The sequence below is a fragment of the Marmota monax genome, unplaced genomic scaffold (genome assembly GCF_021218885.2).
Source record: "Marmota monax isolate L192 unplaced genomic scaffold, Marmota_monax_Labrador192_F-V1.1 WCK01_AAM20220418_F8-fsc00051, whole genome shotgun sequence".
Classification (NCBI taxonomy): Eukaryota; Metazoa; Chordata; class Mammalia; order Rodentia; family Sciuridae; genus Marmota; species Marmota monax.
Genome location: NW_026695202.1, coordinates 12,755,029 through 12,775,106, shown reverse-complemented (window position 1 = coordinate 12,775,106; position 20,078 = coordinate 12,755,029). Strand labels below are relative to the sequence as shown.

General features: G+C 51.0%; 1 protein-coding gene and 1 long non-coding RNA gene across 5 annotated transcripts in view; one reads left to right on the top strand and one right to left on the bottom strand.

The window, feature by feature from the left end:
• Nucleotides 1-115: 115 nt before the first annotated feature.
• On the top strand, nt 116-3,426 carry LOC124083157 (uncharacterized). The gene is made up of 3 exons (XR_006848659.2): nt 116-586; nt 699-929; nt 3,198-3,426. It is a non-coding gene; the product is annotated as an uncharacterized LOC124083157 (long non-coding RNA).
• A 1,426-nt stretch (nt 3,427-4,852) lies between these two features.
• Zc3h7b (zinc finger CCCH-type containing 7B) overlaps nt 4,853-20,078 on the bottom strand; it is a 53,221-nt gene continuing 37,995 nt past the window's right edge. For all 4 annotated transcript variants that reach the window (XM_046429245.2, XM_046429246.2, XM_046429247.2 and 1 more), the window contains 10 exons: nt 18,869-19,074; nt 17,415-17,515; nt 15,472-15,653; nt 12,654-12,739; nt 9,190-9,323; nt 8,929-9,034; nt 8,719-8,827; nt 8,316-8,449; nt 8,050-8,213; nt 4,853-7,666 (listed from right to left, as the gene is read on the bottom strand). In XM_046429245.2, coding sequence (XP_046285201.1) covers nt 7,411-7,666; nt 8,050-8,213; nt 8,316-8,449; nt 8,719-8,827; nt 8,929-9,034; nt 9,190-9,323; nt 12,654-12,739; nt 15,472-15,653; nt 17,415-17,515; nt 18,869-19,074 — 1,478 coding nt within the window. In that variant the 3' untranslated portion in view covers nt 4,853-7,410. The remainder of the gene's footprint in view (nt 7,667-8,049; nt 8,214-8,315; nt 8,450-8,718; nt 8,828-8,928; nt 9,035-9,189; nt 9,324-12,653; nt 12,740-15,471; nt 15,654-17,414; nt 17,516-18,868; nt 19,075-20,078) is intronic.

The window sequence follows — 20,078 nt, the reverse complement described above, 5'->3', positions numbered from 1 at the left end:
AATCCTCTGACAGAGAACCCGGCCTGTTATCTAACTTTGCAAAGGGAAGTTCTCCCCCAGGCTGGGAGCCATAACCAGGGCTGCCAGATGAGAACGGTGAGCAGAGCTCCACGCCCACATGGAGCATGCCCACATCAAACCTGCATGACACTGGGGTGGGGCAGAGGAGTTCTGGAGCCCCAGGCGCAAGGGAGAGAAGGGCACACCCTGGGAACCATCCCAGGCTGGGACCAGAGGCCCCAGGAAGAAAGGATGGTAGACAAGACCAGCACCCCAGGCAGCTCAGCACAAAAGATAGCATGTGTGGCAGGTTCCGGGACATAAATGGCATTGTGCATTCATGTGTGAGCTTGTGTGCCTCAAGGGGTTGTGGCATGTTGGGACAGTATGTATGTGCTATGCACACGTGCCTTCAAAGCACACGAGTGTACATGTGGCATGCATAATTGGAGCTTTATACCATCTGCAGAGCTTGAAGCCTGTTCTCCAATTGGAAATGACAAAACCTGCAGCCTGAATTTCTCTTGTCTTCCAAGGAGGGGCTGGCGAGAGGCAGGACCCTAGAAGATGAGTTCAGAGATGGCAGGTAGGGTGGGCACTGAAAGGAGGGCAACCCTGCAGACTTGGGTCAGGCTTCCAGTCTGCCATGAGGACCTTGTTGGCAATTGGTTGTTTTCCTTTCCCTGTCCTCTCACTAGGATGCTGTCTGACCTCTGTGGTCCCCAGCACTTGAATGTGTGGGTGAAGCCAAGGATCGGTATGTTGCCATCCTTCTGACCAGCATCACAGTGAAGCCAGACTTGGCCAGGGATTCTTGAGTCTGCCATGGTGTGGAATCTTGGACAAGCCAGACAACAATTCTGGGTCTCGATTCCAAAACAACTGACTGCGTTCTCTGATTTTAGTTTCATGGCTGTGGGTTGGATGCAGTATCTGTTTTTCTGCTCTGTGGCTGATCACTACCACATCCTTCACTACTCTCCAATATTGCATTTTAAACAGAATCAAAAGTACTCCAGGAGGGTCTTATGGCTTCTTCCCTCCCAACCATCCTTAACTTCTATTTGCCTTCCTTTCCTCCATAATAATCCTCCCCAAATTTTGTTGTTTTCCCCAATTAACTAAAAATTAATTTTGAATTAAAAAACCCAGTGCATGGCTTAAAGCTCAAACCCTTTGATAAAGTATACTTTAGAAACATCATTTTGGGGGCTGAAGATGTGGCTCAAGCGGTAGCACACTCACCTGGCATGTGGGGGTACTAGGTTCGATCCTCAGCACCACATAAAAATAAAATAAAGATGTTATGTCCACCAAAAACTAAAAAATAAATATAAAAAAATAGAAACATCATTTCTATCCCTGCCCCTTCTCCTCTTAAAATTTTAAATTATTTCTCTCTCCACTGTTTATTTTTGCAACGGAAAGTATATATGTAAAATTTTTAATTACATATTTTGAAGAGTCATATGTTTTGATCAGTGGAAGGTACTTTGTAACCACAAAGGGAAGTTCTCCTTCCTGCTCTATTCCCAGCCAGAGCCTGGTGGCTCTGCACACTGTGGGTAAGGGTAAGGGCAGGCCTGGTGTGCAGGCTGCCTTGAGTGGGCCTGTGATTTGCAGGTGGTGCTGACTTAAGCTGGGCTGGGTGTGATATCAGTACTTGGCCCAAGAACTTTCTTTACCATAAAACTAGCTTTAGTACAAAGGTGGAGTGGGCAGACACCCACAAAGCATGATTTCAGTGACCCACATATCTCAAAAACACCTACCTGCTGCATGCATTTCCTTCTTGGAGATTCACTCCTGTGAATTTCCTACAGACTCACAAATGTCCTAAGCCTCACAGACCATGCATGCATGCTCACCACATACTATGGCTTCCATGTGTCCCCCAAAAGCTCATGTAGCTTTATAAGAAGAGAACTAGCACATTTGTTCTATTTCACATGATATTCTCCACCTTGTTATGCAGCAAGAAGGCCCTAACTTGATGCTGAGCCCATATGGTACCATGCTCTTGGACTTCCAGCCTTCAGAACCATGAGCCAAGCAAACTTCTCTTTTTCTTTTTTCTTTCTTTCATTCTTTTTTTTTGTACAGGGGCATTTCACCACTGAGCCCCTTTCTATTTTGAGACAGGGTCTCGCCAATTTGCTTAGGTCCTCAGGAGACTGGCTTGGAACTTGCGTCCTCCTGCCTCAGCCTCCTGAGTTGCTGGGATTTTTTTTGTTTTGTTTTTCCCTCTTTTGCAGTATTGGGGATGGAACTCAGGGCCTGGCACATGCCAGGAAAGTACTCTAGAAGTGAGATATGTCCTCAGCACTTTTTATTTTCTTTTGAGACAGAGTCTTGCTAAGTTGTGAGGCTGGCCTTAAACTTGCAATCCTTTGGCTCTGCCTGAGAGTTGGTAAGCTTCTGTTCTTTATAAATTACCTTGTCTCAGGTATTTTGTTATATAACAACATATGGATTAATACATCATAAGTGTAGCACCTGACTAGATCTGGTGAGTGTTCAAGGCTAAGTAACACACTCAGCCATTAACTCCCCAGCCCTAGAGTATTTCCATGACACTTACAATCCACATTGGTATCTCCTACTCTGTGCTCAAGCAGAGGTCCAGCAGTCAGCAGGGACCACATCAGGAGAATGTGGGGCCAGGGAAGGTTGCATACATACCTGGAGACATCTGGAGAGTCACTGGGAACAAGGTGTCCTTTATGTGCTGACAGATATGTCTCCACAGGGAAGCTGTACCCCAGGCAGGCGACCCTATGATTATTGAGCAGGAAGGTCCAGCCAATGGAGGACTGGGTCAAGAACTTTTCACTGTGCCTTGTCCTCTCCTTGGCCAGTAGGGCATATTGGACTTCTAGGATCCAAATGAACATGCCAGAAGAGGTTGACACAAACTTACTGATCACCAATCAGATAGGTTGGATGGCTCAGATAACTTTTTTCCCGAACAGCCTGGGTATATTTTCCAGGAGGTTACACAGGCTCTGGAGGTGAGGAATTATGTAGATGTGGTTTGGACAGAACCCTCAAAAGCCTTCTCTGGAGACAAACAGAGCTGCCTGCAGGTCCCTGCCAGGCCCTGAACCTGTCCCAGGCTTCTCCATGGAAGCAGCGTTCCCAGAGTGGAGGAGCTGATGCCCTGTGTTGGGGATACTCACTGCAGCCTCTACTTATAGGGCTGAAGACCAAGAAACAGACCTGTGTTCAACTACTGGGATCCAATCAATGGCACAAATATCAGCCACTGACTGTAAATATCCAGGTTACATAGATACGTGGAACCACATATGTGAAATAAACGAAAAAGAAAAATGCAGAATAGTAAGTGCACATTGACTGTAATGATGCAAAAATCTTCCATTTAGGATGGTTTCCCCAGCAGATGGCAGATTCCAGGGGAGTTAATTTCTTAAGTAGTCTTACATTCTCAGGGTGTGGGATGGGGTGGGCGTTAGGTAAGGTTTACCACCTGAGCCTATCAAAGGCCTTAAGAGAATTAAAGGAAATTTACAAGAATTGAAGAATCTAGTCCACAGGGTTCATTGAAGTCTTGCTCCTCTTACTCTTTTGGTTTCTGAGTTCAAGGAAGGTCCTGATGCAAGATCACATTCCCTCTAGCCTGAGGGCAGGTCTGTTTCTCTTTTGGGAACTGTACCTGGCACACCACTTGGCTTTTTCACCACGGGGCTAGTGCCGTCTAGAATGCCTGAACGTCACTGCCAAAGGAACCTTTGCCGATTTCCAGTTCCCAGGGTTTCTTGATCTTTTTTCTGCCTCTGAACCTGAGGGCTCTTGGAACCTTCTCTGAACCTCTCTGGGCTGCAAGTGTGGTCAGACTTTCAGTTGCATGGAGAACAGACGTACTTTCTGCACAGTGCCTGGCACTAACGAGGTGCCTAATAAAGATGGCTGCTTCAGTTCCTCATTCCACCATTCATGAAGCCTCTGATGTCTGCTCCATACCTGGCCCAAACAATTCCCTGTCTTTGGGCAATTCACAGGCCCTGGGCCTCTTTCCTGGGGCCACTGCAGTTTAAGGCTATCTGGGGAGCCCCCACTCTGGAACATGTGTAAACCCTCCTCTCAAGAACCCCTTCACTACCTGTACCCTACACACACACACACACACACACACACACACACACAAATATCTCTCATGCAGCAGATACAGAACTCCTGATCTAATATACCTGCTCCTTTTTTTTTTTTTAGTTGTTGATGCACCTTTATTATTTATTTATTTATATGTGGTGCGGAGGATCAAACCCAGTGCTTCACATATGCTAGGCAAGTGCTCTGTTACTGAGCCACAACCCCAGCCCATACCTGCTCCTTTTAAAGAGGAAGGAACTGAGCCCTTGTGACCTTAGTCGTCTTTGGGCCCAGAGGAGTCGGGGTTGCAGTTGAGATCAAATTTCAAAACACAGTATGATCCCTCACCCTCCTGGAGGGGCCAAATCCAGAAAACACACAGAACTACCATAGTATGTGATGGTAAAAGCAGGGAGGTGTGGGTGTCTGTGGGCAGCCCTAGGAGAGATGTAAGCAGGCTGCAGAAGAGCTGGCAAAGGGCAGCTCCTTCCTGGGGCCATATGTATGAAGCCACCAAGGGGCTTTGGGAGCCCAGACTGGTGGGCCTCTTTGCATACAGGGCCACATGCTTGCCCCTCACCACTGGAAATGTCTGTCTGAGCCATAGCCAGCAGCAGTCAGCACTACTCCATGAGCACAGTGTAGTCCTGGGCCAGGCAGGGAGGAACAGGAGTGTAACACCTCAAGGACAGGGGTCAAAGGGCACACATTTATTTTCTAGAACAAAGGCCAAAGTAAGCAAGTTTCTTTCATTTTATTTTAAGAAGGACAAAAATTTGTTATTAAAACATCTACATTATTATCAAGATACTAGACCTTATGATATTTAATATTAAAGTGTGGTATTCTTAAAATTTTAATACACAGACATTTTAAAAGGACCATTAAATTGATTACTGCCTAGCTGAGAAATGCAGCATCCCTCCTCCTCCCACCCTGGCCCCATGTCCACCATGCCATCTTATCCCTGCCTGTTGTGGTGGGCGTGAGTGCAGGTTGAACTCTGAGTCTCCCAGCCAGGGGCCCTGGAGGAGTCACATTTAAAATAGTTACCCTCATCATTAAAAGCATTTTCTGCACTGCCACCCCCTGCCCTGCCTCACACTCTCTTCCCTACCCTGTGGGGGATCCAGCTCTGACCAGGTCAGGCCCTTAGATAGACAACAGGCTGAAGATAACATTTCTGAACTCCAATCCCATTTCTTGGGCTTTGGGGGAGACAAATATAAATAATTTTCTTTCCCTGAGCACTCAGGCTCTCTTCCCATTAGACAGGGGTGGTCTGGGAAACTATCAGATGAACAGGGTGCAGGTGGTGGCCACAGCTACCCCTACTGCCCACACCACCTCAGAACCATGGCTCCAGTTCCTGTCTCCTTGCAAACAGTCCAGTGATCCTGAAACACCCTCCTAATCACGCAAGGATGGCTGCATTTTCTGGCCAAATTCTTTATCTTTAGCCCTCATTAGAAGTGATTCCTTGGATACCACACACATATATAATATTATATAGAGCGATATATTTAATACCTGTGTATATATGCATCACGGGGGCGACATATATACACACTAAGAACAAGGCTGGTGACAACAGACTGCAACACCACAGATCAGGAGAACAAGTATCATTGACATTCACAGCCACCACCCCACCTTGGGTATGGTCTCTCCTCCCCACCAGCACCCAAATTGCAGTGCTGGCTTGCTGGGGGCAGGGGACAGGGGGCAGGAAATAGGAAAGGGTGCATGCCATGATTATTGGGAGAAGGTTGGGCAGCGGTGGCATGAAGAACAGGGTCCTCTGTGGCCTCCAGTGCCCGACATTGTATCATCACACATTATCAATCCTTGCTAATGGAGAAATATGGGGTATTCCATTCTCTCCATCTCACTTCCCATAGCCTTAGCCCCTGGTTCCTTCCGGGGATACCCCACTCCTTGTGCCAATGGTGTGGGGGATACTGGAATGTCTGGGGAGCCAGGGGAGGCTGGGTTTGCCCATTGTGGGTGGGATGGAGGTGGGGTACACACAGACATCTCAGAGGATGGGAGAGGCCTTGGTGGGTGGGGGCAGGGGCTGGAGATCAGCTGGGGTCCCAGGCAGCCAGCAGGGTAGGGGATCAGGGAGGGGCAGGGGTAGATGGGCATATTGGTAAGTCTTGGGGAGAGGAGGTGGTAAGTCCAGGAAGGAGGGGTCATGTTCTATCCTGGAGTGGCCAGCCCATGGAGCCCAGGGTCAAGTCTCCCTTTTCTCTACATCCTCTCATTCGATTCCCCTCCCCATGCCCTGTGCCTTATATAGAACCTGCCCTTTGCCACTTTTCCCTGAGTGGGTATGGGGATGTAACCTCTGCTGCTCACTGCAATGACCATCCTCAGGACAGCCTGTCCCTCTGTGGGGTGCTGACATGACCAGCCCTTCTCTGAGCAACATTTCCTTAGCCCTCAAGGGCACTGCATGGGGCCCTAGCCACACACTGATTCAGAGACGGTCCCAGACCCACTGAGGAGCACAGAGGCTCTAAGTGAACAGTGCTTTCATCCATCTCTGCCTTGTGCTAAGGGCTGGGGACCCTGGACAGATCACTCCTCCTGCTAGGACTCTTCCTTTTCTGAAAAATGGGGTTTGGGCTAGGTCAGTTCTGAAGGCTGAGGATGTATAATCTATGCTGATGGCCTGGGAGGGAAAGAGGCTGGGGTGACAGTCCAGAATCCTTAGTCAGGCTCCAGAGATCATCTACCCAACTCCTCCCACCTTTCCAACCAGAGGGGAAACCGAGTCCCTGGTAGTAAGTGACCATTATAGTGTTCCCAGGTCCATCCTGGATCTGCATTTTAAAGCTAATTGGGGCCTCTTGCCCTTGTCCTGATCTGCCCCCAGGAAGTGGGGGGGGGAGGGAGAAGGACCCTCCTGCTGCAGATTCAAGTGGGGACCCCAGGCTCCCCAGCCCTGAGCAGCCCCCTTTAGGAGCAGACACAAGTTAAAGCTGTAGGTTGAAACTGGAGGGGTCAGTCAGGCCCCTCCCTCTCCAACCAGGAGAGTTGTGGGGGTGGGGGAGGGTCTGCCCAGGTTTCAGCAGGATGAGGACCTTGGGACCCTTGAGGCTGCAGCTCGTGCACCTGGATATGCACACCTGGGGCGGTGGGGGTGGGGGAAGGATGGCACCCCAGGGGGCCAGGGGTTGCCTGATGAGGGTGGCTCCCCACCCCAGCTGGCCTGCCCTGACCCTTTCATCCGGCCCTCCTTCCCCATCCCCAACCCCTACCCCAGGATTTTCCCATGGCCAAGACCTGACCCTACTCTCCGATGGTGGTGGCAGCAGCAGCACCAGCAGGGGCTTCTGGGGTGGCACCAGCAGTGTCCCCGTCCTCTTGCAGCAGGAAGTTGTATTTGCCGAAGTCATCATCCCGTGGGCACAGAAGCATATCCTTGCGGGCCTTGGCCAACTTCTGCTTCAGCACCTCACGCCGGTCTAGCCACTCATTGAGCTCTTCCTGTCCATGGGCGCAGCGGCACTTGTCCCCATCTGGGCAGGTCTTGCCCTTCTGGAGCCTGTGGGCATCAGGAGGCTCAATGCCCAAGCTCTGTGCCTTCCTGCTCCAAGCTGTGGGACCTGGGATCAGCCACTTGACCTCCCCCCAAACAAGCCCTTCCCTGGGTAGCTTTAGCCCCAGCTCAGTAGCACCTAGATGATTGGCCCCTTGGCAATGTGAGCCAGGGCCACAGAAAAGGGGACTAGGCAGATCTGAGCCCACCCCCCAATCCTGCCCCACCCCCACCACTCAGGGCTGTACTCAAACCCAAGACATACCAGGCCCTAGAGGCCATCTCTAGGCCAAGAGGAGCCAGAACTGGCCAGTGTATCCATGTCCTCAGGCCCACCTGCATCCCACCGGGCCCTGCTGCGCTGCCCCACCCTGCCCTTCTTGGAGCACCTGTCGCAAAGCCGGAACTCGCCCATGGGGAAGCGGTAGGCCCAGCCGCTGGCATCACTGTCCGATGTGAAGACCTTTTCCTTGTGCTTCTCGGACTGTATGTGCTGCTGCCACTGCTTCTTGCTGTTGCTGTTCTTGCCACAGAGCCAGCAGTGGTAGCCCATCTGGGGGCATAGTTGCTGTGGGTGCCAACTCCCCACCTGCCCGCCAGCCAACCCTTCCAGGTTGCCCTCCTGGGTCAGGTGTAGGCCATGGCCCAGGCTTACCATGATGTCGGCGTAGTCTGTGGGCATCTGGATCTGCTTCTCTCCTTCCCGAGAGCTGATTGGGGTCCCTTCCCCAGGCTTTCCTGGGTTGTGTTTTTTCAGCCACATGTCATAGGTCTGCTGCATGTCCAGGACTGACCAGGGGACAGAGTACCTAGTGAGGGGGCTTCCCTAACATCCATTCTGCCCAATGGATCTATTGGGCAGAATGGATCCGTGATCCCCATTGGACTTGGGAGCCATGGGATTCCAGGCTCTGTTGCTAAGCTACCCACCCCTTGGAGCCTGGTCAACTGGAGGCATGGCCTGCTGAAGCTGGAGAAACCCCTGGGAGGCAGAGGGAAGCCCAGCAAGCCCAGAGGGATGTCTAGCAGAGAGGAGCGGGGGCAAGTCTGCCACTCACTCTTATTTTCCTTCATGAATGTCCACATGTCCCTCTCCTCAGGGCTGTGTGCGAAGGAGCAGTTGCCCACATATTGGCACTTGCGGCCATTCTGCGCATGGATGCAGAGCTGGGGGAAGGGGGCAGGAGAACCCGTTGAGTCCTACCTACGGCAGGAAACACTTCAGGGCCCACAATCCCTGCCCAAGCTGTACTTGCCCCCAAGCTCACATCATATTGCTGTGGGAAGTTGCGAATGGATGGCAGTGGCCTCACTGACACCCATTTCCTCTTGGCCTTGGACATCACCAGAAGGACACGCCGTTCCTTGGTCCAGCTATAGGACAGAGAAGGAAGCCAGTAGAGAGCTTGGGGTGAAGCCTCAGAGCTGTGTGATCTCCTCAGAGAGCCCTGGCCTGAGTCTTTGTCTCTTCACCCATGGTGCATGGGTGGGCCCCATCCTGCCCAAGCCCCTGGCTGGTACCCGCTCACCAGTGACGGGCCTTGGCGCTGCAGTACTTGAGTTCCTTGTCAGGTTCCACCACCTGCCCGTTCCTCCAGCATTGGCCACACACAAACTTCATCTGTAGGTCAAAGGTACTGGGCCCATGTGTCCTTGGGGCACCCTGTATAGGGATGTGGGAGGGGTTGGTGACACCGCAGGTACCATGCTTAAGGTCCTAGGGTCTGTCACATGGGCAGCCTCTAGGAGTGCTAGGGCCACCCAAGTCTTAGAATGGGCTGGTCTACTCCTTGGGTCTACTGACAGCAGTGATTTCCCAACTGTAGGTCCGTTGGCTTCTTGGTGTTGGAGCCAGGCCAAGAATGGGGCTCCTGTTTCCTGACCAGGGGATCTTTCTGCCTTCCCTGGCTGGCTCCCACCTTTCCTCACTCCCTGAGCAGCCTGCTCTGTGAAGCTCCTGCATTTCCTGGGGCTCCTCCTGCCTTTGCACACACTGTTCTCTGTGTCGGGAATGCCAAGCCTCCATTTTTCGTCCAATTTGCTTTAGAAACTGTCCTTTAAAATTCAGTTCAAGCTCCACTTCCTGTAGGAAGTCCTCCCTGGAGCCCTCCTGGCAAAGGTGTCCCTTTTGGGAGCTCCCACAGTTGATGGACCACTGCACACTGACCAACTGATTTGGTCAGGAATGCTGAGCCTGTAGAGAGCAGGAGTCCCAAAGGTGGGGTGGGCAGAGTGGATTCCACCTTGGGCAGCCCTGGACTCTGGCCCCTCCCCCATACTTCTTCCCCATCCTCTGTCATGCACCCCTGGAACAGGGCAAAGGGTCAAGAAGTGGGAAAAGTGCCCACCCCATGACCATGGCCAACCTGATGCTCTGTGAACCCTCCAGCCATCCCCCTTCCCTCCTGTTAGCTAAAGCCTCCCCATTCTCCTGGGATCCTTGGGTGTAGAGTTACCCCTTTGGACAGCCCATGTTCCTCCAGACTGGCAAGTACATGTATCCTGCTATGGCAATCACCCCAGGACAGGAGCTATGGCCCACACCCCTGTGACCCAGCAAGCCCAGACCAGGGCCTGCCCTGGAACAGGGAAGAGCTCTGTCCTCAATACTGACTGACCCCTGGCCTGGCACTGGGCAAGCTGCAGCCTGGCTCAGCCCCAGGATAATGCACATTAATCCCAGGAGCGAGGGACTGGGATGAATAACTAGGATGTAGGGAGCAGGCAGATTACCCACACGCTCATGATTTCTGGATGTTCCTCTTGATTGTCACAAGAAGCACTAAGAGGAAGGTACTATTCCCATTTCACAGCTGAGGTAGTGGGGTGCCCAGGGGTGTGGTGGCTCAGACCTTGCTCCAAAGAACAGCCACACTGGTTCTGAGCTCCTAATAGGCTCAGGCACAGTGCCCACACTTCATAACCACGTGGTCTCACCAGCTTCCTGATAACTCTCAGAGTGGGTGGGATCCTTCCCGATCCCATTTGATTAAGCAGAGGCAGGCTCAGAATGGTTATCCCACTCCCTCAGGTAAGTGGCCTGAGGACAGGGGTTGGGTCTGAGGTGGGCATTTGTGCTTCTTTCTCTGAGATGGCACTGATAAGCTGCAAGCACAGGGCCCAAGCTGCTTCTGCCTGGTATCTACCTGTCCTTGGCCTCACGGAGCCACTGGCCTCATCCTTTAGATAATAAGCAAGGAAAAGCCTCCTGCCTGGGCCACAGTTGGCCTGGCATAGATTTCCTATTCTGAGCCAGGCCCCAGCATGGTAACTTGGGTGAGCAGGGTGGGACATTTGGCAGCAAGAAGGGGATAAAGCCCTTCATGGTACCTGTGGCCACCTATGTTTACTGATTGTCCCTGGTATCCCTGGAAGCACCACTGGTCAGGAAGGAGGGATGTGGGGTCAGAGGGAAAGAGAGTTCGGGATTTGGTGCTCTCTCTTTAGAAGGCTAGGTGGCTGGTTCTGCCTAAGCCCTCGCTGCTTTCCTGTTGGGCTCCTGGCCAGGAGCAAGGAGACCAGGTGGAGCAGGGGTTGGCCAGGAAGTGGAGAAAGAGAGAAAAGGACCAGGAACAAGGAGACTAGAAAAGGAAGGCCCAAGGGGACAGGCAGCCGTACTGGCAAGCCTGGCCTGCTCCTCATTCAGGCAAGCCTCATAAGGAGTTAGGGGACCCAACTCTCCCTGTTTGGTTAGTGGATAGGTCTGGCATGGATGAAAGTATCATCCTCAGGTGTGGACAGAACAGAGGGCTCACCTTACACACACTGTCTCCTAGTCCCTGAGACCACCCTTCTAAGACTGGTGTCCACAATGCCATCTACAATTACAGTGATCACACAGCCTAAGGAGGCATAAGCACAGGGGCAGGGCAAGGCCTAGCATGTAACAGGGGGTTGATATGCTGCAGCTTGGATCCGCTCTGCAAGCCTCACCCCCACCGTAATGCTGGGCGAGGCAAGGTTTGATGATGAGGAACCCGATGGTGATGGGGTGAAAGGAATGGTGCAGGGCAAGCTCCAGGCAAAATGTCAGTGAACCTGGACCTGCCCCTTGGCAAGTCTCTAACATGCTGCAAGCCTCAGTTTCCCCATCTGCAAATTGAGAACTTTAATCAAAGTTAAATCAGGTTATAATGTTTAACCAAATTATCACCAATAATAGGACAAACAGAGATAATATTCTCTGAGAACATGTCCTCGTCCCTGTGACATGAGGAAGCTGCACATGATCCCACAGGGGAAGACCTTTTACAAAACCACTGGCTCTTCAAAAACATCTGTGTCACAGAAGACAAATTGAGGAACTGTTTTAGTTTAAGGGGTCTAAAGAGACAACAACCACACACAGTGCATTAGCCAGAATTTTAGGAATAATTTATAAAATCTGAATAATACTTTTGTATGTCAATTTTTCCTGTAAGAAAGGGTCCTTTTTTGGTACTGATGATTGAACCTGGGATGCTTTACCACTGAACTACACCCAGAGCTCTTTTTTTTAATTTTTGAGACAGGGTCTCACTAAACTGCTGAGGCTGACCTGGATCTTGTGTTCCTCCTGCCTCAGTTCCCCCAGTCACTGGGATTAAAGGTGTGTACCACTGCACCTAGCTAGTGTCTTTATTTTTAAGACATATGCATGGAAGCGTTTCGGGTAAGAGGACATCATATCTGCAACCTACTCTCCAATGAGTAAAGTGAAAAGGTGTGCACATTTATGTATATAACTAGATATGGGTATATGCATACATACACATTCAGAACAAAGCACAGACACACACACAGAGATGACAAAGACAGACACACAGACTACAAAGCAAGTGTGGGACATGGAAAAATGTTAGCTTCTGGGGAATTCAGAAAGGGTGTACATGGATTCTTCATACCGAGTCTTACAACTTTCCAGTACATATGAAATGAAATTACATCAGAGTAAAGGAATAGGCTAGACCTTGTGGGGCCTGATCCCACCCTCAGTGCCAATCCTGGGCCTTACCAAGCTGTTGCTGGCCTTTCCTGCATGGGCTTCCATCTGCTGCCAGTATTTCTTGGATTCCTGAACAATGTCTTCATGGGTCATGCCTGGGGAGGGTGGGGGCAGACACAGGTGTCCCTGAAAGGACTTGGCAAGGAGGGGTAAGGCATCTGCGGGGTACCTGTGCCACCTGAGGCTCAAGTAAAGGAGCCTTACCCCAATCAGGCCAGGCCACAGTAAGACTCAGGATACAGGGAATCCACTCATCCTCCCTAGTCAGTTTGCTTATCTGCAACATGGGAACAAAGGCCACCCCCTCCATTCCCCTGTTGGTATCGACCTCTCCTGGGCCTGCTGCTCAGCACCCTTTCCTGACCCCACCTCCTCCCTCAGTGGGGGTTCCGGCCTGACCCTGCTTAAAGCCCCTAGCCCACCTAGCTCACCAGCTCACGAAGTTGTCATGGCTCTTCACTGCCAGTCTCCAAAGGGCAATTGCTGCAGATTGGTGGCCTGGACCCTCCCTGGATTTCCATCAGCTTCAGACCCTGGAGCCTCAACCCTACCCTGCCCCATTCACTGCCATAGTCCCCGCAGATAGTCTTCCTCCTTCCTTGGGGGTCTTCTGCCTTGCTGTTCCTTCTGCCTGGAACAGCTCTCTGCCCTTCTCTCAAAGAACCATTCTCCCCCATCTGATCTAAAATGCTCCCCCCCATGGCCCTGTCCTCTTTCTCTTCTTTACTTTCCTCAAGGAATCTACACTGAGAGGTCTGGCTCAGCACCTCTTCCTAACTCCTCCACTCTTTCTAGTGCCTTCCCACAATTTGCTTTCCACTTATTCTGTGAATACTGCCCCAAAGCAGCTAATCATCTGGGCCACGCAATGCACTTTATACCCAGATTCTTGCTGATGATCTGCAATTGGGTATCTATAGCCTAGACCTCTCCTGTGAACTTCCAACCTCCCACATTTAGCTGCCTGCTCAACATCTCCACTTGAAGTCCCACAGGCAGCCCAGACTCCCTGTCCCATGCTGAGCCTTGAGGTCACCCCCCAAACTTCCTTCTCCTATAGCCTCCCCTTTCTCAGAACATGGAATTCCATTCTTCCACATACTCTGACCTTGGAATTGACCTTGATACCATCTTTTGTTTCATACTTCACATCTGGTCCATCAACAAATTGTATAGGTTCTACTATCAAAATATACCTGGAGTATGACTACTTCTGTCACTTCCACTGCCACCATTTGGCCTGAGCCACACCCTCACTCATGTCTCTGCTTCTGCTCTTACTCCTCTTTTCTTCACCCAGCAGCTAAAGCATTGTGAAAACAATGCTGCACATCACATTTAAAACAGTCCCTGAGCTTCACATTTAGGACAAGGCCAACTGCAGACACACGCTGCTTAATGATGCTGCACCCTGAGAAATGTGCTGTTGGGGGATTGCCTCTTCTTTTGAATATTGCAGAGTGTACTTACACAGACCTACAGAGTGGAGGTAAGTGCTCCACCGGGCCTCTTGATGTAATCAAGAGATGTGTAAACAAGATGTATGACGCTTCTGCCAGTGTCACTGCTTTACAGCAAACTTTGATAAAAAAAAAATAAAGTGGGGTACATTCTAAAATTCCAGTAAAAAGTATAATCTAGGAAATACATAAACCAGTGACATGGTCATTTTGTTTATTATCAAGTTCCATGTACACAATTCTGCATTGCTTTTAAACGACTGACAGTGCAGTAGGTCTGTTTACACTAGGCACCACCACAAACAACTAAGAAACTTGTTGCATTGTGCTGTCATGACTGGGAGACAGGACGCTTTCAGCTTCATAATAATCTTACGGGACCACTGTTGTATATATAGTCCATCACTGATTAGAATATCGCTTTTTTCTTTTCTTTTTTTTCCTCCACCTGTGTTCCCCTATATTTCTATTTAAGGCCAAGATACTCTTACACACTTGGGTCCCTGCAGACCCTGGAGCCTCAACTCTACCCTGCCCCATTCACTGCCATAGTCCCCACAGAGAGTCTTCCTCCTTCCTTGGGGGCCTTCTGCCTTGCTGTTCCTTCTGCCCTTCTCTCAAAGAACCATTCTCCCCCATCTGATCTAAAATGCTCCCCCTGTGGCCCTGTCCTCTTGCTCTTCTTTACCTTCCTCATAGCACCGATGCATATCTGAAATGATACCACTATGGATTCTCAACGACACTGATTTCCTACACACACAAAATGCTGCTAACTAAATCAGGGAAGAAGTGCACGTCATAGGTCAGATGGAACACAGGATGCGCTTCCCAAATTGGATATTGTGTCCTGCCCCCTTGTAAGTAAGTCCTCTGGAGCAAGGGCCTTGACCAGTTCATGGCTGAGTCCTCTGACACAGAGAAACTACTCAATAAATCCCTCTTAGGTGAGCAAGTGGGTGAATATCTGGTAATCTGTGATGTAGAGATTAGGCTGGCACTTGCCAGGTGAGCAAATGGAGGCTAAGGGAGAGCCCCCTCACCTGACAGAGCCCCTTCGTTCCCATGCAGCAAGTGGAGAGCTGGAGCAGGGGCCGGGTCTACCCAGCTCTGCAGCCTGGCTTGTACTCCCTCTCCACCTGTGTTCCCCTGACACTGCCCAGGTGGGGAGAAGCCTAGGATCCTCCAGGCCTAGAGGCTCCCCAACAGCAGGTCTTTGTTTCCTCTGTGACATTCAGGATGCACCAGCTGCTCCAAAGAGTTTGCCTAGTATCAGCTTCCTGACATCGCTTCCATTGGCCATCATGCCCTGGGGCTTCCACCCAGCCAGGTCCCACGTCCCTTCACCTGTCCTGCCTGCCCCTTACCTGAGTACTGCTGCAGCAGCCAGACCTTGAGCTCAATGAAGCTGTGGGCAAAGTGGCAGCTGTCCTCACGCAGGCAGCCATAGCGCACCTCGTGGCGGCACACGTCGAACTGGAAGTGCTCCTGGAACTGGCGGATCTTGGAGTACTTGAGGGAGGTGGAGCGGACGATGTGCACCAGACACCTGGTGGGCAGGTGGCGAGGACACAATGCTGACTGCAGCCCTCCCGACCCTCCACCTTCCTGGGCTGCTGCCCTTCCCCATGCCAGGCAATCCTGAGGGGAGAGACTTGCCTGTGGATATTGTTGCCCCATTCTCTAATCCCAGAACGTGGTGGAACAGCAGATTAGGGGTTGGGGTCCTGCACCTGTGCAGACTTAGGCCTGAAAGTCCCAGGTCTGCTTTACTAGTGCCGGCCTAGTAAAGCTTCAATTGAGCAGGCTTCAATCCAGGGCCTGCATCATCTGGAGCTGCCCAGAAGCAGAGGGCACCAGACCCCACCTGTCATGAGACTAGGAGAAGGAGTGCCTCTGGGTGGGAGAGGGAACTTTTCCCTTAGGTTTTGGGCTGGATGCCCTTCCTTTGGGCCCCAAAACTTTTCTTTCTTTTCTCTTTTAATTAACTTTTAAATTGGTGCATTATAATTATACATCTAGTGGGGTACACTGTGACATATTTGTATATGCACATAACATAATTTGGTCAAATTCATTCTCTAGTACTCCCTTTCCTTCCCCTGGCCCTCTTTCTCTATAGCTGTCCCTTCTATTTTCATGAGATTCCTCCCACCTTTTTTTTTTCCTTCTCTTTTTTCTCTACAGCTTCTATAAGTGAGAGAGAACAGGATCCTTGACTTTCTGAGTCTGGCTAATTTCACTTAATGCTTAAGTTCTGCGAATTTTCTGTGAATTACATAATTCATTTTTTATGGCTGAGTAAAACTCCATTGTGTATATATACCACATTTTCTTTATCCATTCATTTGATGATAGACACCTAGGCTGGTTCCATAAATGGGCTATTGCGAATCGCACTGCTATAAACATGAATACACAGCTATAAACATGCATACACAGCTATAGTACACTGATTTTAATTCCTTGGTGTAATTGGGTCATCTACTGGTTCCAGTCTTTGTCTTCTGAGGAACCTCCATATTGATTTCCACTGTGGTTGTTATAGTTTATCTTCCAACAGTGTATAGTGTTTCTTTCCCCCACATTCTTGTGGGCCAGGAATCTGGTTTTTTTTTTTTCCTTTCTTTTAAATTTTTATTTATTTTTATGTGGTAGTGAGTATTGAACCCAGTGCCTCATGTGTGCCAGGTACGTACTCTACCACTGAGCTACAGCCCCAGCCCTGGGCCAGGAATCTTAATGACCCTCACTGAAATCTAGGAATAGGATTGCCATTGATCTAACAGACGAGGAAACCTAGGGCTGCGCTGGCTAGTGCTTGAACATAAAGCCAACCATGGGCCAGGCTGGGATTCAGACTCAGATGTGTCTGACTGCAGGGCCTGGGCTGCATACTGGGGCAGGGCCACAGCAAGCAAGAAGAGCAAAGGCAGCAATGCCAGATCCAACCCCATGCCTCCCATTCCCTGTCTGATGCTGACATCATAACAATGATGGATGCCAGACAAAGAGTCAAGGTGGTGCCCCGACTTGCCTGCCAACTAAAGATGCTCCCAAGCTCAGCTTTCCCTTCTGTACAAGAGGGACAGTAACTCCTTCTCCAGAGGACTGCTGAGATAATCAAATACCTAAGACAATGGCTGGAATGAGTAGCTGCTCAATACACATGTTCCTGTCCTTCCAGGTGGAGACTGTCCTTTGTTTTGACACCCAAGTCTACTCTTAGTCCTCAGCCTTTCCCTAGTTATCAGAGCTGCCCCAGGGGGACTTTACCCATGCCCAGCCCCAGGATGCAGGACCTACTCACTTGTTGTTGTAGAAGCTGTGCTTGGCAGCTAGGTTGGAGCAGACAGATGGAGAATCCTTGGTGCCTTTGCTGATGATCCGGGGCTTGCTGTCAAAGCAGATCTGCCCAGGGAGGGGATGGGCTGGAACCCTGCGAGGCCACCTGGGGAAGGGGTAGGCTGGGACCCCACATGGGCACTTAGGGAAGGACAGCTGGTCCCTGAAAACCCTGCCCTAGGTCAGAGTGAGGAAGGAAATCCCAGGGTCGGTGGCACCCATGTCTCTGGCTCTAGTTTACAGATAACCTGGGCCCTGGCTCTCTCCCTCTCCCTCCCTCTGATCCTACCAATGCCTGGAGCATGGGGTTGTTCAATATCTCTGTGTCTCATTTTCCTCAACTGTAAACTGGGAATAACCATACCTGCTTTGTTCCACAGATTCACTATAAAAGTTGAAAAAAGATAAGAAGAAACTACAGGTGCTCTATAAACTGCATTCTGCCACCTGGCTATGAGCCATGAGTCCCAAGCCAACTGCCGGCCCAAGTACACCTGCTCTGAGGGTCAGGGAAGGGGTTGGCTGTGCAATGGATGAGCCACACCAAACCCTGCCAGCAATCCAGACCCCGAGCCCTTGCTCCACAGAGATGGACATGAAAATGTCCCTTGACCTTAACAAATAAGATGAGTCAATTTCTCTCCCAAGGCCAAGCATGGCCTTCTGTGACCACTCTGGAGAGGGACTTGATGACAGCTCAGTAGAACTGCTGAGATCAGAGCTGAGCCCAGGGGGTCTGAGATGCAGAGACACGGGACAGCTCTCCAGGGTGGTCAGCTAGGGCACAGGCAGGAAATGCAGCAGGCGTCAACACTGGCACAGCTGGACTGGAGAGCGTGTCGAGGGAGGCATGAGGCGCAAGGTCATGAACTCCTTGCTGAGTAGGATTAATCACACCAGGCCCACATAGACATCCAGGGACAACCTGGATGAGCATCCCATCTGCCTGGTCCCAGGGGGGCTGGCCACGAGGACCAGCAGTGGCAGCTGACATTGAGAGGTGGGACTCACTCCAGGTCTAAAGCTCAGCTCTGCTCTGGACTAGCCGTGTGGCCTTCAGGCAGCTCTGTGCTTCCTCGAACCCCAGCATCACCATGCTTAAACAGGGACAGCCTGCCAGCATGGCCGGCAAGGTGGAAATGAGGATCTAAAGCCTGACAGGTGACTGTCAGGGAAGATGAGGTGGGAGGGTTACTATTTCTTTCTGGCCCTGGTTTCCACATTTTTAAAATGAAGGACTGGACAGGGTCCGGTCTCTAGTGAGAACAGTCCAGGGATCTACTGATTCTGCAGTCAGGCCTCCCACAGCCACAGGTTCCAGGACTGACCCCCATAATGGCCGGTGCCCAGGAGCAACCCCAGCCCTGCGCGGGCCTTAGACTGTGGGGGAGGTAGTGGTGTAGGCAGGTGGGCAGGTACCTCACAGAGGAAGGTGAAGATGCCCTGGTGCTCCTTGAGGAGCTTAGCGATGGTGAGGCTGCCACGCTTGACACCCCCCAGTGGGTCGAAGAGCAGGTCACGGTTGAGGGTGCCCTTCCGCTCCTCGGTCCACACGTCGATCTCCTCCTGATGGTAGGCGAAGGTGCAGTTATCCCCGTACTTACAGTCCTGCTTGTTAATCATGTCTGCAAAGAGGCAACAGGACACACACGTTCTGCCAGGCAGGGACGGCAGCCTGCAACACCCCCAGGATCCTGCTGTGGGCAGCAGGGCTCAGCTTTGCTAGGCTTGGTGTCCTCCTTATGAAGATACCTTCCAAAATGTCAACCAGGCCCCTCTGTGCTGGACACCTGCAGAGCTTGGCCAACACTCCTGCCCACCTGCCCCCAGAGTGTCTTCTTCTGTAGGACAAAAAGCGTTCAAAAGGTTTATGGAAGTATGCAAACCTCTATGTAAATGGAAAGGATTTTTTTTTTAATTATTATTCACCAGGAAACTAACACTGCATGGTTCAGAGCATGGACTTCCAAGTCAGAGAAACTTGCGCTGGGACTCCTGATCACTCCCTGCATTTTGGCTGTTTTTCCATGAGCAGAGGACACTGAGTTGTGGGGACTGAGGCCAAGGAAGTTGGAGAGAGAAGTAGGCTCAGACCTGGGAAAACTGCCTTCCTGGGGTGGATCTGATGTTTTCTTTCCTTCTCCTCTTTCTAAGTTGGCCTTGACCCAAATTCCACTGGACCATACCACAAGGCAACATGGGACATAGACACAGAGAAATGGGTCACATCCCCAGGTACAGGTGAGACAGGTGCAGGGAGAAGCATTGTGGGAAGGGGTTTCCCATAGAGGATGTGCCACAGAGTTGATGGGAGGGTCAGTCTGTTTGGGGAGAGGTCAGGACAGAGGTAGGAGGAAGCAGGCATGGGTACCCGTAGGCCTGTTCAATTTGGACTCAATCTAACTGACCATAGCAGGGCTTCAGGAAGGATGGGGAACTGGTCCCAAAAGCCTGGGTAGGTGACTGCCGCAGGCTGGGTCAGGAGACAAAGGCACTGCCTGGCAGACTCTCAAAGCCTCGGTCGCCTCATCCAGAACTGTGAGGACACAAGTTGGTAAGTGCAGAAGAAGTACTGCGCTCTAAAGCACTTAATGATGTCACAACTTCACATACTGCCATGTGGACTGAA